General features: G+C 32.0%; 1 protein-coding gene across 1 annotated transcript in view; it reads right to left on the bottom strand.

The window, feature by feature from the left end:
• The window catches only part of LOC143048749 (diacylglycerol lipase-alpha-like), a 93763-nt gene that overhangs the window by 51635 nt on the left and 24697 nt on the right, over positions 1 to 17431 (bottom strand). Inside the window, exons 6-7 of the mRNA XM_076222620.1 lie at positions 8329 to 8413; positions 482 to 616 (exon numbers count right to left, since the gene is read on the bottom strand). Of these exons, the coding sequence (XP_076078735.1) occupies positions 482 to 616; positions 8329 to 8413 (220 nt within the window). The remainder of the gene's footprint in view (positions 1 to 481; positions 617 to 8328; positions 8414 to 17431) is intronic.

Genomic DNA, 17431 nt, shown 5'->3' with positions numbered 1-17431 from the left:
AAAAACTAAAACTGGATGCCTTGATATAAATGCATCTGCAGCTACTGCCAAAAAATGATAATAATGATAAAAATCTTTGTTAAGAAGTTAACTGACAATTTCAGCCTACTGACTTACTTGTAGATCTTGTCTTGCTGATATATTTTGGCTATTTTAAGTATCTATCAATCTGTAATAGTTTTGAAGATTATAAATAGGCAAAACTGTTAAAGAGGGTCAAAATCCTCTTTACAGGCATCAGAAGTAGATTTCAAGATAATAGACAAAACTTGCATTTAGCCATGTCAGCCATGATTGATAGCAAGTGGGATCATATGACACAATGTGGCAAAGGTGGGTAACATACCAATTGGCTCAGTAGTTTCAAAGGAGAAGATTTTTGTAAAACTTAATGAACCACTGAGCCAGTTGAGCTAAAAATAAACCTTTCTGTGAGTATCATGTCTAATAGACAATTTATTGTCTCCATAGCAACACTCACCTGTGACACAACATGTCTCATTCGAATCTTCTGATGTCTCCTTAGCAACACAATTCCAGCAAATACATCAGATGGAACAACATCTAAATCACGGAAAAACTCTTGTAGTAATTTTGCAATCTCGGCTATAGAATTCTGAAAAACATTAAAATTTTATATTTTGAGACACTCAATAGTAATTCTCTTTATAATGCAACTTTTACAATTACTGTTTCTAAACAAAATATTTTGAGTTAAAACATCAATTTTAAATAATAATGAATTGAAGGTGATATGGTGACCTTTAGCTGTTAATTTCTATGTCTCTGTGTCATTTGGTCTCTTGTAAAGAGTTGGCAATCATACCACATCTTCTTATATTGAAGCAGACAATGTAAAAACCTGTATTCTTTATTGATATTCTTTATCATAAAACTATTTCTACACAATGAATTGTCAAAGTCATAAACAAGGTGATATGCAGTCAGTTACAGTACTATGTACCACAAAAGTCATAAACAAGGTGATATGCAGTCAGTTACAGTACTATGTACCACAAAAGTCATAAACAAGGTGATATACAGTCAGTTACAGTACTATGTACCACAAAAGTCATAAACAAGGTGATATACAGTCAGTTACAGTACTATGTACCACAAAAGTCATAAACAAGGTGATATACAGTCAGTTACAGTACTATGTACCACAAAAGTCATAAACAAGGTGATATACAGTCAGTTACAGTACTATGTACCACAAAAGTCATAAACAAGGTGATATGCAGTCAGTTACAGTACTATGTACCACAAAACAATTTACAATCAGTTACAGTACTATGTACCACAAAAGAATTTACATTCAATGCAATTTGCTTGCAAATACAACATAGTTACAGTATTAATATTGCAAATTAACTTTTTTATTGTGTACCCTAGTTTACAAGCAAAAATTCTACATAAAATGGACAATCTTAACATCAGTCTGTTAAAGTTATTAGATAAACCCCAATGCTGTTTATCCTTAGATCCTCTAGATTTGTCATGACCATATCTTTAATGTGCTATAGTACTTTTTTTCAGTCTGCAGTTCCAGTCTTTTTAATTTACTTTGACATGCATCTAAAAACTTATTGACCAACATCACATTGGTGACTTATTATTTTATAACAGAGGGTATATATATATTGAATTAAAACTTCTTGTAACCAGTTTTATATTGAATAAGTCAGAGCAGATAACCTAATCAAACTGGAAATCCATATGTTATAAAGTAGGGTAATAGAAATATTTGATTCCTGACTTCAGGACGGAGTGTTATTGATCCGGTTCAATGTTCTCGTTGATTGCTGATGCAGAATGATAAGGAAATTACTACAGGATATCTGTGTTACAAGTTACGACACAATCCTTTCTGACGGTGCAGGCTTAATACAATAACTCTCTACCATATTGAACATTAAAGCATAATATAGCTATAAATCACAACCAATCTGTATTTACTAGGTATAAAGAGGATAGTTTATGTATGGTAATAGTAATTTTCATTCATACTTTCTGATATATTGATATATTTAAAATTGTTCCGGAGAAGTTATGATTTCTTTAGATTTTAACTTCTACTTTGTTGTCATCTTATATTGATACATCAATCTTGGTACTATTTACATTGGATTATCATAAATGTAAACATGAACAATAAGATAGATCCTTGGCTCACACAGTACAGCAAACTATAGAGGGCTCCAAATTGACTAGTGCATGCTTATATATGACATATGTCCTTATTTCAATATTGAGAGTATTAATTTTCATGTTAATGTCTGAGGGCATATTGCCAAAAAGTGTATATTCCTATCCCTTCATCATGTACATAGAACAAATAATACTTAAATAGCAGAAAAGTACTTGAAATTTAGAGTCTTATAAAATTAAATGCATAATTTTAATATTTGTACATTTTTATGATTTTCATTAGCCCAAGAAAACAATAGATGATTTTTTAGAAAGTTCATTTGCAAGAAAATGTTGTTTTAAATGGGTGTAGCTATAGAAACTGATTAAAAAATACAAACAACAAACACTAGACTTGATTAAAACAATTGTAGACTCGTAAAGAAGTTTACGTTAGACAAAGAAACCAGAAAACCAGTGATATCCTTTGTAGTTGTATGGCTACCAATCATTGTTAAAAGATGTTTATAGTTCATGGCATCTAAACAGTGAAAATATAGCAACCAATCATTGTCAAAAGATGTTTATAATTCATGGCATCTAAACAGTTTGTAAACTATAAATATAAGATCGTTCATATGGAATCCTATTTATATTTGAAAATAATACATTTTGAAATTAAAAGCACTTCTGTTTATAAATGCATCATCCAAGAACAAAGATATTATTGGTGATATACAGTTATAAAATTCTCTACAGTCATTTCTTAGTCGAACTATTCAATGGTCAGAAATTTACCAAACTGCTGTAGAAAACCCACAGTCAAGTCATCAATATTAGTAGTGCTAAGTGAAAGTGAAAGCATACCTGGATCCATTTTAAAAATGAATCAGATTTTGGTTGAAATTTTAAATAAACTGCAATATACAGAGAGAATATAAATTATTATTCCATATTGATAAAATATTAGTAGGTTTTTCTATATGAAAGGGATTTTGAATAAATAAGCATATTCACCTGCGGAAAAAGGATATTCACCGCGCAAAACGTCGCGTGCTTTTACGTGCATAATTTTGGTAAAAAAACGTTTGATGTACAATTGGTTTTGGTAAATAATTGCCATTACATACATTTCTCTCGAAATATGGAATAAAACAATTACTGTCTTTTGTTTCGGTAAATATGTGATTTAATCGACTTTTGAAAAACTGATATTCACTTCGGCCGTTGGCCTCAGTGAATATCAGTTTTTCAAAAGTCAATAAAACTACATATTTACCTCATCAAAAGACAGTAATTGTATATTATTATACCTCACTATGATTTTTCTGTACAAAAAAAGAATGAAATATATATGTGCTATTTCATTCCACAGACTATTTGCCAGTCAATAGTTTCAAAGACTATAACACCCTGGTTAATAGTTTTATAATCATAATTGTTTCTTAGTGTGCTAGTGACCTAATACGGTATATATGGGATCAGTTAATTCCATATGGGGTGAGAGCGAATTTACTGACCCCATATATACCGTATTAGGTCACTAGCACACTATGTAACGAATTTATCTTACCGACTATCTTAAGTGTGAAATTTAGACTAGTGACCTATCAAAATGAGCAAGTCTTCAAAACTGTTAGCATTAAGAAACAACTTTCATTGATCCTACAAAAACAGATGCCAGCAATAACAACTTAATAGGTTTTAAATGTGTTTTATGAATTTATTTCAATCTTCGTCTATTGAAGTCGTTTAAGATTTTTTCTCAGTACTGTTTTGTTTTTATAAAGGGACGCAACACCACTACTAACTGTGTATGAAATAAGCACCGCCTCCCTTCTTACCTAATATGGAATATAAAGGGACGTAACTCCACTACTAACCGTATATGAAATAAGCCCCGCCTCACTATAACCTAATGTAAAATATACACCGTCTCCACGTGGACGCTTTTAACCAATCATATTCCTAGAAATGTATAGGAGGTAAGATAATTTTTCATACTTGTTTTTCATTGAACAATAATGAGGTCATGAATTATTCTGCATGGGTTTGTTCGCTTGGCAATGTCAAACTCTAAAATCATAAACAGTATAATCTGTATGTGTCTATCACAAATTCAAATTAAATATCCCTTACAAGAAGCAATTTAAAAAAAAGAAAGAAAATCTTAGGGACACATTTTCTAAAGATCTAAAATATAATACTAAATCTATAATATGGGTCTGTCGTTGGATTTGCAGTTAATGATTTTAGCTAGAATTTATTTTCTGGATGAAAATTTTAACACAAGTTTTCCCAGTCTTGATTGCAGTAAATGAAATATTTACTATATTACAACATGAAATATGAAAAATAACGTAAAGTTCATTTTGTGCATGTCAAGTTGTGTGACATTTTTCTTTTTTTTTCAATGATACATGAAGACTTTTGGAAACACTTAATGATTGTGTTGTTCAGTATAATAAAACATCTAATCCAGCAATAGTTGGTATCTCAGGGACAATCAACTTGCTATTACCCTCACACCCAGTCAATAGAAGTATAATCTAGTAGTCTGTTTATTATGCACTTATAAATGTTATTTTTCCTAATTAATCCACTATTCATTATCCTGAAAAGTATAACTTGTAAGGAATAAGTAACCTAATTACTCTGTTAATGTTAGTAGCTGAGATTTTACTCTATATTATACTTTAGCTGTTAATGGCTTAAATGGTTTTTGGTTTAATTCTATCTACTTTCAATACAAAGCTTTAGGTTGCAGTCTTTTAATTGTAATTGACTGCTCCATAGGTTTACATGGAAAACAGCTGATCTTTGAAAATAAAACTAGAGGCTCTAAAGAGCCTGTGTCGCTCACCTTGGTCTATGTGAATATTAAACAAAGGAAGCAGATGGATTCAAGACAAAATTGTGTTTTGGTGATGGTGATGTGTTTGTTCACCTTACTTTACTGAAAATTCTTGCTGTTTACAATTATCTCTATCTATAATGAACTTGGCCCAGTAGTTTCAGTGGAAAATGTTAGTTAAAATTTACAAATTTTATGAAAATTGACTATATAGGACAATAACTCCTTAGGGGTCAAGTGACCATTTCCGTCATGTTGACTTATTTGTAAATCTTACTTTGCTTAACATTATTGATGTTTACAGTTTATCTTTATCTATAATAATATTCAAGATAACCAAAAACAGCAAAATTTCCTTAAAATTACCAATTCAGGGGCAGCAACCCAACAACAGGTTGTCAGATTCATCTGAAAATTTCAGGGCAGATAGATCTTGACCTGATGAACAATTTTACAGGATGTCAGATTTGCTCTAAAGGCTGTGGTTTCAGAGTTATAAGCCAAAATCTACATTTCACCCCTATGTTCTATTTTTAGCCATGGCGGCCATCTTGGTTGGTTGGCCAGGTCACGGGTCACAATTTTTAAACTAGATACCCAAATGATGATTGTGGCCAAGTTTGGTTTAATTTGGCCCAGTAGTTTCAGAGGACAAGATTTTTGTAAAAGATAACTAAGATTTCAAAAATGGTTAAAAATTGACTATAAAGGGCAATAACTCCTAAAGGGATCAACAGACCATTTTGGTCTTGTTTGACTTATTTGTAGATCTTACTTTATTGAACATTTTTGCTGTTTACAGTTTATCTCTATCTATGATAATATTCAAGATAATAACCAAAAACAGCAAAATTTCCTTAAAATTACCAATTCAGGGGCAGCAACCTATCAACGGGTTGTCCAATTCATCTCAAAATTTCAGGGCAGATAGATCTTGACCTGATAAACAATTTTACAGGATGTCAGATTTGCTCTAAATGCTTTGGTTTTTTAGTGTTAAGCCAAAAACTGCATTTTACCCCTATGTTCTATTTTTAGCCATGGCAGCCATCTTGATTGGTTGGCCAGGTCATCGGACACAATTTTGAAACTAGATACCATAATAATGATTTTGGCCATGTTTGGTTAAATTTTGCCCAGCAGTTTCAGAGGAGAAGTTAACGACGATGGGCGCTGGACGACGCCGGACGACGCCAGACGCCAAGTGATGAGAAAAGCTCACTTGGCCCTTCGGGCCAGGTGAGCTAAAAATAAAAAATGCTACATAGAATTTTTTTTCTCATGTTCATATCATGTATGTACTAATGTAAAATTGTGATTTAATTGAAAAAAATTGCCAATTCAGGGGCAGCAACACAACAACCAGTTGTCAGATTCGTCTGAAAATTTCAGGGCAGATAGATCTTTACCTGATAATCAATTTAACCCCATGTCAGATTTGCTCTAAATGCTTTGGTTTCAGAGTGATAAGCCAAAATCTACATTTTACCCCTATATTCTATTTTTAGCCATGGCGGCCATCTTGGTTGGTTGGCTGGGTCACGCCACACAATTTTTAAACTAGATATCCCAATGATGATTGTGACCAAGTTTGGTTTAATTTGGCCCAGTAGTTTCAAAGGAGAAGATTTTTGTAAAAGCTAACGACGGACTGTCACGGAATAGAAGTTCCTTCATAACATAAGTTCCAAAAGCAAAGAATATTCTGGAATATTATTTCCACAGGAATAAATATTACAGTATATGTTCCTAACGGAATAAATGGTATAGAATATTTGTTCCAACAGGTATAGGTTTTATAACAATGTTTATAATAAAGTTTCCATTAGAACTTCTGTTAGGTGGAACAAATATACGTTGACTGGACATGCCAAGATTATAAAAAGTTACACAACCCTGAAATCAAAAAACAAAATTTTCTACTATCTGCTTGCTGTTTTTACTAGGCCGCACCACTTCCAGTAAACATGATATTCTTCCACTTTTCTGGATTGATATCCCCAAAAACTTGCAAGATTTTTTTTAAAATCTATATCGTTGCTGGGCTTTCAAAATGTGGTATATGACTTTTTTGGCTAAAAATACTTTTTGACACCAATGGTCTGGGCGGGAGGAAATCTTTTGTATTACAAAATAGCAGACAGTTAGACCAATCAAAACGTTTTAAATAAGACATATTACAAAATTGCCAATGTCAGTTGTTTGTAAAGTTTGCTTCCAAAATGTTGTATGAAAACTTGAATATCGTTGTATAGTGACTTTGGGAATGAAATAATTGTACATTTCTTTATTCCTGTAAAATTAATTTAAGTTCTCGATTAATCCAGAAATGTCAAAGTTTTTATTCCACTGATATTTGCAAAAATGTTCAAGTTCACATACGACAATTTGGAAACATGCATTTTGTCAAAATTTTCAAAGCCTGTTTGTGAGATATTTTTTTCTTGAAAAATTTGTAATTTACAACATTTTGGAACCCAGCGACGAAATATATATGTTTTAATTCAGCATAAAGCTATAATCAAACAGAAAAAATTGAGTCCAGAAAAAAATTCACAAAAAAATGGAATATTTTGTTTCCCTCCATGTTTTGACATGCACCGGAAACTGGAATTGTAATACAAGACTGGTACCTTTATATAAATGCTATCAGTCATCTTTATTTCTATTTCTCTGGGACAGGAACTTTGAAGATAATCATAGAAATAAAAAGATGTGGTATGTGGGCCAATAAGACGACTCTCCATCCAAGTCACCATGTGTAAGTTTATTAAACAATTATAGGTCAAAGTAAGGCCTACAACATAGAGCATGTTAATATTCAAGACTACAAATTCAGATTTGATAAAGAAAACCCAACAGACTTAATCATTTAAGTTCTTTTTAATTAAAGTGTTCCTAAGACAGGTAAAAGCAAAATAAAAATAATACTTTACAAGGAATAATCAATTCCAATACCAAACTATAAGTCAACACTTAATCTTATTTAGAATACTCTCTATGAATTTAATCTTGTAAGAATAATCTCCTAGACCAGCTGTCACAGGATATTGGAGGACAAATTCAATTATATACAGAAGTGAGTAATAAAACAAAGGCTGTATCAATACAATCAAGGCTAAAACAATGTGGTTACAGGGAGCTGTCATTTCACATGTCAGGTATCAGTTATACCGGTGCGACTTACAAAACCAATAACAAACTTAAGAATCTGTAGATGCTTTCGACATTACAACTCAACTCATATCATTTGAACTCTGCAATCTGCCCTGTCATACATCATCTATTATATATATCCACATTACAAGAACATAACTGTGTTTTACTATACAAAAACTACATACCCTGTTTCTGCCTTTTCTTTCCACACAACAACATAATAACTGTAATCTTCTATCCCAACTTTCTTCATAAGCTCTAATGGCCTTCCTGGAAATAAAAAAGTTCAGTGTTATTTCTACAAAACAGAATTTAACCTTTAAATAAATTACAGATATTTATATCGTTTATGAATGAAATTAGTTGTGGGGTGTTTGTTAGTAAGACAGCAACACAATGGCAAAAAAACCCATGAAACATATCCTGCTTAGGGTTCAATCAACAGTTTGTTTCTATGATGTCATATTTTGAGGGACCATGTATAAGTGACTTATAGTGGTGGACTGATTTATAAAGATACTTGTATAAAACTAGATATCACTGGAATCAGAATGTTCTCCAGTTTATAATGAAATGAAGGAAAATAAGTGTACTTTTAATAGTATAAAAAAGTTTTATCCAGAGAAAATGGGAAAATTATTGCCTAATCTAATCATCAAAAACCTGAAATCAGGTCATGTGCACACCCATGAAGACATGATACATGCACATTTTTCATAACCAAACCAAAACTATGAATTCCATAGATTTTTACCTGGTCTTTCAAAAAATTTATGCTTCAGGGTACGTTTGTCTGCTTCGAAAAGAGCTACAGTGGCTGCAAATAAGATTTCAAGTTTCACTGCTAAACAAACAGGATGTTTACAGTGTTGTATCCCATCAAAACATGTATATTTAATCTATTTTTTTTAAATTATTTTAATCTTTCAACCTGTTTTAACTGAAGTTAATTAACTTATTTTTTTAACCAAATACAAAAAACATGATACTTTTTCACCAATTATGTTGATATGGACTTTCTTCCATGTCTATTTTTAATCGGGGGGAATAACCCCATGATTTTTATACGAAACTGTTTATAGCACCCTTAGAGGTTTTTGACTTGAGATTGTCACACAAGCATGCTTTGAGATTCCCTTCTTGAGATTGAGACATGAGAATACTACAAGATTCCCGACTAGAGATTGGCAAATGAGCATTCTGTAAGTTTCTGGATTCAAGATTCAGACATGACCGTGTTGGGAGGTTCGTTGATCTTGGCATATGAGTTTGTACAGAGGTTCTTGAGATTGGCACATGAGCATACTGTGTCCTATTTGAACTTTGCACATAACACTCTTATGTTTCTGACTTGAGATTGGTCATGTCACCATGCTTTAAGGTTCCTGACTTGAGATTGGTCATGTCACCATGCTTTAAGGTTCCTGACTTGAGATTGGTCATGTCACCATGCTTTAAGGTTTCTGACTTGAGATTGGTCATGTCACCATGCTTTAAGGTTTCTGACTTGAGATTGGTCATGTCACCATGCTTTAAGGTTCCTGACTTGAGATTGGTCATGTCACCATGCTTTAAGGTTTCTGACTTGAGATTGGTCATGTCACCATGCTTTAAGGTTTCTGACTTGAGATTGGTCATGTCACCATGCTTTAAGGTTCCTGACTTGAGATTGGTCATATCACCATGCTTTAAGGTTTCTGACTTGAGATTGGTCATGTCACCATGCTTTAAGGTTTCTGACTTGAGATTGGTCATGTCACCATGCTTTAAGGTTCCTGACTTGATATTGGAACATGATCATTTTCTTTGTGTACCTGATTTGCATATGGGAACAAGGTGTGATAAGTCTATGTTAATCTAAAAGCTCTAAAGCACACTTATATATCCAGTTCAATCATTATGATTATAAAAGTTACACCAAAACAGATTTACATTTCTTCAGAAGTTCAAATTAATTTATCTTTCCTTTCAAAATCAGACACACAAAATTTGTTCATCCAATCATTGCTGTAGTTTCATTGTCAATTTGAAGCCATTACTAAAATACTTAAAGACAGGACCAGAAACTTATTCAATTTGAAAAAAAAAATATGCTGTAAGATGTTCATCATAGCAACATAAATAGTAATCCTCAATAGCAAGAAACAATTTTCTCAACAAATAATTCTGTTTCTGTCTAGACTTATATGTGACTGATTTAATAATTTTACTATTATTTCCCAATCACAAAGGAATTAATTAAAGAAAAGTGAAGAAAAGGGATGAATATAGACGACACTCGACCCATCAATGACTCTGTACTATAAGGTACATTTAAACCTAGATATCACAAAGTCTGTGCTGAGGTTAATATAAACTTAGATATCAAAAAGTCTATTCTAAATTTAATATAAACCTAGATATCACTGATAGCTCTGTACTAATGTACTATAAGTACAAATAAACCTAGATATCACTAAGTCTGTGATGAGGTGAATATAAACCTAGATATCACTAAGTCTGTGCTGAGGTTAATATAAACTTAGATATCAAAAAATCTGTTCTAAGGTTCATATAAACCTAGATATCAAAAAATCTGTTCTAAGGTTCATATAAACCTAGATATCAAAAAATCTGTTCTAAGGTTCATATAAACCTAGATATCACAAAGTCTGTGCTGAGGTTAATATAAACCTAGATATCAAAAAATCTGTTCTAAGGTTCATATAAACCTAGATATCAAAAAATCTGTTCTAAGGTTCATATAAACCTAGATATCAAAAAATCTGTTCTAAGGTTCATATAAACCTAGATATCACAAAGTCTGTGCTGAGGTTAATATAAACCTAGATATCAAAAAATCTGTTCTAAGGTTCATATAAACCTAGATATCAAAAAATCTGTTCTAAGGTTCATATAAACCTAGATATCAAAAAATCTGTTCTAAGGTTCATATAAACCTAGATATCACAAAGTCTGTGCTGAGGTTAATATAAACCTAGATATCAAAAAATCTGTTCTAAGGTTCATATAAACCTAGATATCAAAAAAATCTGTTCTAAGGTTCATATAAACCTAGATATCACAAAGTCTGTGCTGAGGTTAATATAAACCTAGATATCAAAAAATCTGTTCTAAGGTTCATATAAACCTAGATATCAAAAAATCTGTTCTAAGGTTCATATAAACCTAGATATCACAAAGTCTGTGCTGAGGTTAATATAAACTTAGATATCACTAAGTATGTGCTTAGGTTCATACAAACATATCAGAACACTTAAAAGGAAGCTGATTAAAATCACGCAATTACATTCTTTCATCAACAATTTTGTCTGATAGTTGTAATCAATCTTTAATACTTAGCTGTTTTAAGTCAAATGTACTGTTTAGGGACTCCAAAGTATCATAGATCATATGCAATCTTCATCTATATATAATATATATAAAAACCATTATAGTTTCAATACCTAATTCGGAAAAAAACAATCATTTTTGGCATCAATAATCTAAACCTAATTAAAACAAAAGCCTCCTACACAGCTTAGAACTTCACTAATGTAACAGCTACAAGATAAAGATCAGAGCAAATAAACGCTATCAATTTGAAGTATTGATTCAGAAAGAACATATAAAATATGAATTACAAAGTTAAGTTCATTGTACCTATTGATATTGGCATTTAGAGTAAGAATCCATTCTCTGTAGACATAAAGTCAACAGAGTCAAAACATTTCTCTCAACTGTATTATTATGTATTGGAAACTGTAATATAACAACTCTCTTTATGCCTGAAGTGGGGCCAATCCTATTTCTGTTCATAGTCAACTTGCTGAACTTTACAACTCTACAATTAAAATAACCAGTCTAAAAAACTTCTTGTCCTGAGACTTTATTGTAATGAGAAGTTATTTAGTAATATACTGACACATCATATTGTAATATACTGACACTTCATATTGTAATATACTGACACTTCATATTGTAATATACTGACACTTCATATTGTAATATACTGACACTTCATATTGTAATATACTGACACTTCATATTGTAATATACTGACACTTCATTTTGTAATATACTGACACTTCATATTGTAATATACTGACACTTCATATTGTAATATACTGAGACTTCATATTGCAATATACTGAGACTTCATATTGTAATATACTGACACTTAATATTGTAATATACTGAGACTTCATATTGTAATATACTGAAACTTGGTGTTGTGTTGTATTGACACTTAAAAGTGGTGTTCTAAGACTTTATGTTGTTCTTAGACTTTATGTTGTTCTTAAACTTTATGTTGTGGTGTTCTGAGACAAGTTATATTGTATTGAGACTTTATGTTGTGTTGTTCTAAGACTTTATGTTGTGTTGTTCAGAGACTTTATGTTGTATTGTATTGAGACTTTATGTTGTGTTGTTCTAAGACTTTATGTTGTGTTGTATTGAGACTTTATGTTGTAATGTATTGAGACTTTATGTTGTGATGTTCTAAGACTTTATGTGTGGTGTTCTAAGACTTTATGTTGTGTTGTATTGAGACTTTATGTTCTATTGTATTGAGACTTTATGTTGTGTTGTTCTAAGAATTTATGTTGTATTGTATTGAGACTTTATGTTGTGTTGTTCTAAGACTTTATGCTGTATTGTATTGAGACATTATGTTGTGTTGTTCTAAGACTTTATGTTGTGTTGTTCAGAGACTTCATGTTGTGGTGTTCTAAGACTTTATGTTGTGGTGTTCTAAGACTTTATGTTGTGTTGTTCTAAGACTTTATGTTGTGTTGTTCAGAGACTTTATGTTGTGTTGTTCAGAGACTTTATGTTGTGTTGTTCTAAGACTTTATGTTGTGTTGTTCTAAGACTACTTAATGTGTGGTGTTCTAAGACTTTATGTTGTGGTGTTCAGAGACTTTATGTTGTGGTGTTCTAAGACTTTATATTGTGGTGTTCTAAGACTTTATGTTGTGGTGTTCTAAGACTTTATGTGTGGTGTTCTAAGACTTTATGTTGTATTGTATTGAGACTTTATGTTGTGTTGTTCTAAGACTTTATGTTGTGTTGTTCAGAGACTTTATGTTGTGTTGTTCTAAGACTTTATGTTGTGTTGTTCTAAGACTACTTAATGTGTGGTGTTCTAAGACTTTATGTTGTGTTGTTCAGAGGCTTTATGTTGTGGTGTTCTAAGACTTTATATTGTGGTGTTCTAAGACTTTATGTTGTGGTGTTCTAAGACTTTATGTGTGGTGTTCTAAGACTTTATGTTGTGTTGTTCAGAGACTTTATGTTGTGTTGTTCTAAGACTTTATGTTGTGCTGTTCTAAGAATTTTTGTTGTGTTGTTCTTAGACTTTATGTTGTGTTGTTCTAAGACTTTATGTTGTGTTGTTCAGAGACTTTATGTTGTGTTGTTCAGAGACTTTATGTTGTGTTGTTCGAAGACTTTATGTTGTGGTGTTCTAAGACTTTATGTGTGGTGTTCTAAGACTTTATGTTGTATTGTATTGAGACTTTATGTTGTGTTGTTTTGACACAAAGTATTGTGGTGTTCTGAGACTTGATGTTGCAATGTTCTAACATAATATTAATCTATATGATTTGAAATGTATTTAAAGGATAAGTTGGGTCAACATCAATAGATTTATTATTAAGTAAAGCACATTGTGTTCTATGTTCCAGCAAACTTAACTTATCACATTTGAAAAGATTTTTTTCAGTGTGCACCAAATTTTTTATGTTATTTCTTCATAGACAGAAAAAATATTACAGTCATTTCCTATAATTTAATTCTAAATTCCATTTTAAACCGTAGAAAACCATGAAAAACGTTGATGACATCACAGTCACATGACTAAATTATGTCTATGGGCTGATAACAAAATAACGTCAGCGAATCAGAAGACGTGTTACATCCAAAATTAAATTATTTCATAATAAAACAAAAATATTTTGAAGAATAAAAATTCTGTTTAATTTCTTCATGTGATATTAAGAAAATAATCACCAGTAAAACTGTATAAGTCTTAGACTGAAAGCCTCTGCCCTGTAGCTGAGATATGTATCTCCTAAACTGATTAAAAAAAATTCTTGATTCCATATGACAAATCAATTTAAAAAAAATATTATATGGATAAAATTTCAAATGTATCTCATAAAAAGAAAATTGAAACTAAATCAAAGCAAATGAAATCCCCTGGCTACATTAACCACTGATTTATGTGTCTGTAGTATAATGTAAGAGTTTTCTGTTCCTACAAGTTAAGGAGACAAGTCAAATAATAAGACCTTTATCAAGAATATTAAATCAATTTGGACATATAGTCTCTTCCAATGTAATTATGGTGTAGTCAAAACAGAAGGAAATAATGCAAAAAAGATGTGGGTAAATGATGATGATGATCAATGAGCCAGCAACTCAACAATAAATATAAACTAGAGGCTCACCTTGGTCTATGTGCATATAAACAAAGGACACAGATGGATTGATGACAAAATTGTGTTTTGGTGATGGTGATGTGTTTGTAGATCTTACAGTACTTTACTGAATATGTTTGCTACTTACAATTTTCTCTATCTATAATAAACTTGACCCTCTAGAAACAGAGGAAAATATTTTGTAAATTTTTTTCGAAAATTTACAAAATTAATGAAAATTGTTAAAAATTTACTATAAAGGGGTCAATTGACCATTTTGGTCATGCTGACTTATTTTTAGATCTTACTTTGCTGAACATTATTGCTATTTACAGTTTATCTCTATCTATAATAGTATTCAAGATAATAACCAAAAACGACAACATTTCTCTAAAAATTACAAATTGAGGGGCAGCAACCCAACAACCAGTTGTCCAATTCATCTGAAAATTTCAGGGCAGATAAATATTCACTTGATTAACAGTTTAACCCCTTGTCAGATTTGCTCTAAATGCTTTGGTTTCAGAGTTACAAGCCAAAATCTAAATTTTACCCCTAGGTTCTATTTTTAGCCATGGCGGCCATCTTGATTGGTTGGCTGGATCACCGAACACGTTTTTAAAACTAGATACCCTAATAATGATTGTGGCTAAGTTTGGTTAAATTTGACACAGTTGTTTCAGAGGAGAAGATTTTTGTAAAAGATTACAAAAATTTACAAAAACTTGGTAAAAAATGGCTATAAAGGGCAATAACTCCTTAAGGGGTCAACTGACCATTTTGGTCATGTTGACTTATTTGTAGATCTACTTTGCTGAACATTATTGCTGTTTACAGTTTATCTCTATAACCAGGTGCTCTGCAGAGCGCAATGTTATACGACCGCAGAGGTCAAACCCTGAACAGTTGGGGCAAGTAGGGACACAACATTCAAGCTTGATACATCTCTGAATTTTGAGTGTGATCAAATTCTTGACATAATATGAGTTTCTGACACAAAACAAATGTCAAGATCTTACAAATCTATTATGCCATATTGTGCAATTAAAGATTTCTACTTCAAACTTTTCAAAAATTTGGATTTTGACAAATTTGGAACAAAAAATTGAAAACTACTACCACCCCCCTTTTTTGGCAATACGTCCAAAACCTGACATTTCTTAATAGATTATTTACAAGAAGTATAAGGGAGGTAAATCCGAACAAACATATGTGTACTGTTTTTTACTTACCTTCCTTACACTGCTTTAAATTGTCTTAATGTCCATTGACCAGAAAAACCTAGTTTCCCCCCTTTTTTTGCCCCAAATTCCAAAACATTTTGAGCCATAACCCCCCAAAGTCATTACGAATCATCCCTTAATGGAATGGAAACTTGTGGTATAATTTTGAAGAGATTCACACACTTAATCACAATTTATTGTTTGAAAACTTCAAAAATGCTTACTTTGGGCCCCCTTTTTGGCCCGTAATTCCTAAACTATTGGGACCATAACCCCCAAAATCAATTCCAACCTTCCTTTAGCAGTATTGAACCTTCTGGTAAAAATTTATGGAGATCAAATCACTAAATCTTAATTAATTGTCCGGATAACCTAGTTTCCCCCTTTTTTTTTGCCCCTTATTCCCCTTTTTTAGCCCCCATTTCCGAAACATTTTGAGCCATAACCCCACAAAGTCATAACTAACCATCCCCTCATGGTATGGAAACTTGTGGTATAATTTCAGAGAGATTCATAAACTTAAACACAAATTATTGTTTGATAACTACAAAAATGCTTATTTTGGGCCCCCTTTTGGCCTCTAATTCCTAAACTATTTAGACCATAACCCCCAAAATCAATCCCTACCTTCCTTTAGTGGTATTAAACCTTCTGGTAAAAATTTATAGAGATCCATTCACAAAATCTTAAGTTATTGTCCGGAAACTAAATGCGTCTTCGGAGCCGCAGACAACGACGAGGACATGATACCATTATAAGACGCAAATTTTTTTTTGGCAATCGTATAATAATATTCAAGATAATAACCAAAAACGGCAAAATTTCCTTAAAATTATCAATGAAGGGGCAGCAACACAACAATTCATTGTCCGATTCATCTGAAAATTTCAGGGCAGATAGATCTTGACTTAATAAACAATTTAACCCCTCATATTTGCTCTAAACGCTTTGGTTTCAGAGCTTTAAACCAAAATCTACATTTTACACCTATGTTCTATTTTTAGCCATGTTGGCCATCTTGGTTGGTTGGCAGTAATATTATATGGACAGAAAAATTCTGGTCTGTACAAATAAAATATAAAATAAAATTAATAAATTGCATAATCAATTATTAATTATGCAGGCATGTCAAGTGTATCATATTTTATGGAGAAACAAGAATGTGTCCTCAGTACAGGAATGCCCCACTCGCACTATCATTTTCTATGTTCAGTGGACCGTGAAATTGGGGTAAAATCTCTAATTTGGCATTAAAATTAGAGAGATCATATCACAGGGAACATGTGTACCAAGTTTAAAGTCGATTGGACTTCAACTTCATCAAAAACTACCTCGACCAAAAACTTTAACCTGAAGCGGGACAGACGGACGGACGGACGGACAGAAGAACAAACGGACGAACGAACAGACGCACAGACCAGAAAACATAATGCCCCTCTACTATCGTAGGTGGGGCATAAAAAAAAGTTTCCTCACTAAAAGAGGGACGAAAGATACCAAAGGGACAGTCAAACTCATAAATCTAAAACAAACTGACAACGCCATGGCTAAAAATGAAAAAGACAAACAGAAAAACAATAGTACACATGACACAACATAGAAAACTAAAGAATAAACAACACGAACCCTACCAAAAACTAGGGGTGATCTCAGGTGCTCCG

This window comes from Mytilus galloprovincialis, chromosome 10 (assembly GCF_965363235.1).
Source record: "Mytilus galloprovincialis chromosome 10, xbMytGall1.hap1.1, whole genome shotgun sequence".
Classification (NCBI taxonomy): Eukaryota; Metazoa; Mollusca; class Bivalvia; order Mytilida; family Mytilidae; genus Mytilus; species Mytilus galloprovincialis.
The sequence above is the reverse complement of the archived record's forward strand: the minus strand, read 5'-3'. Positions and strand labels throughout refer to the sequence as shown.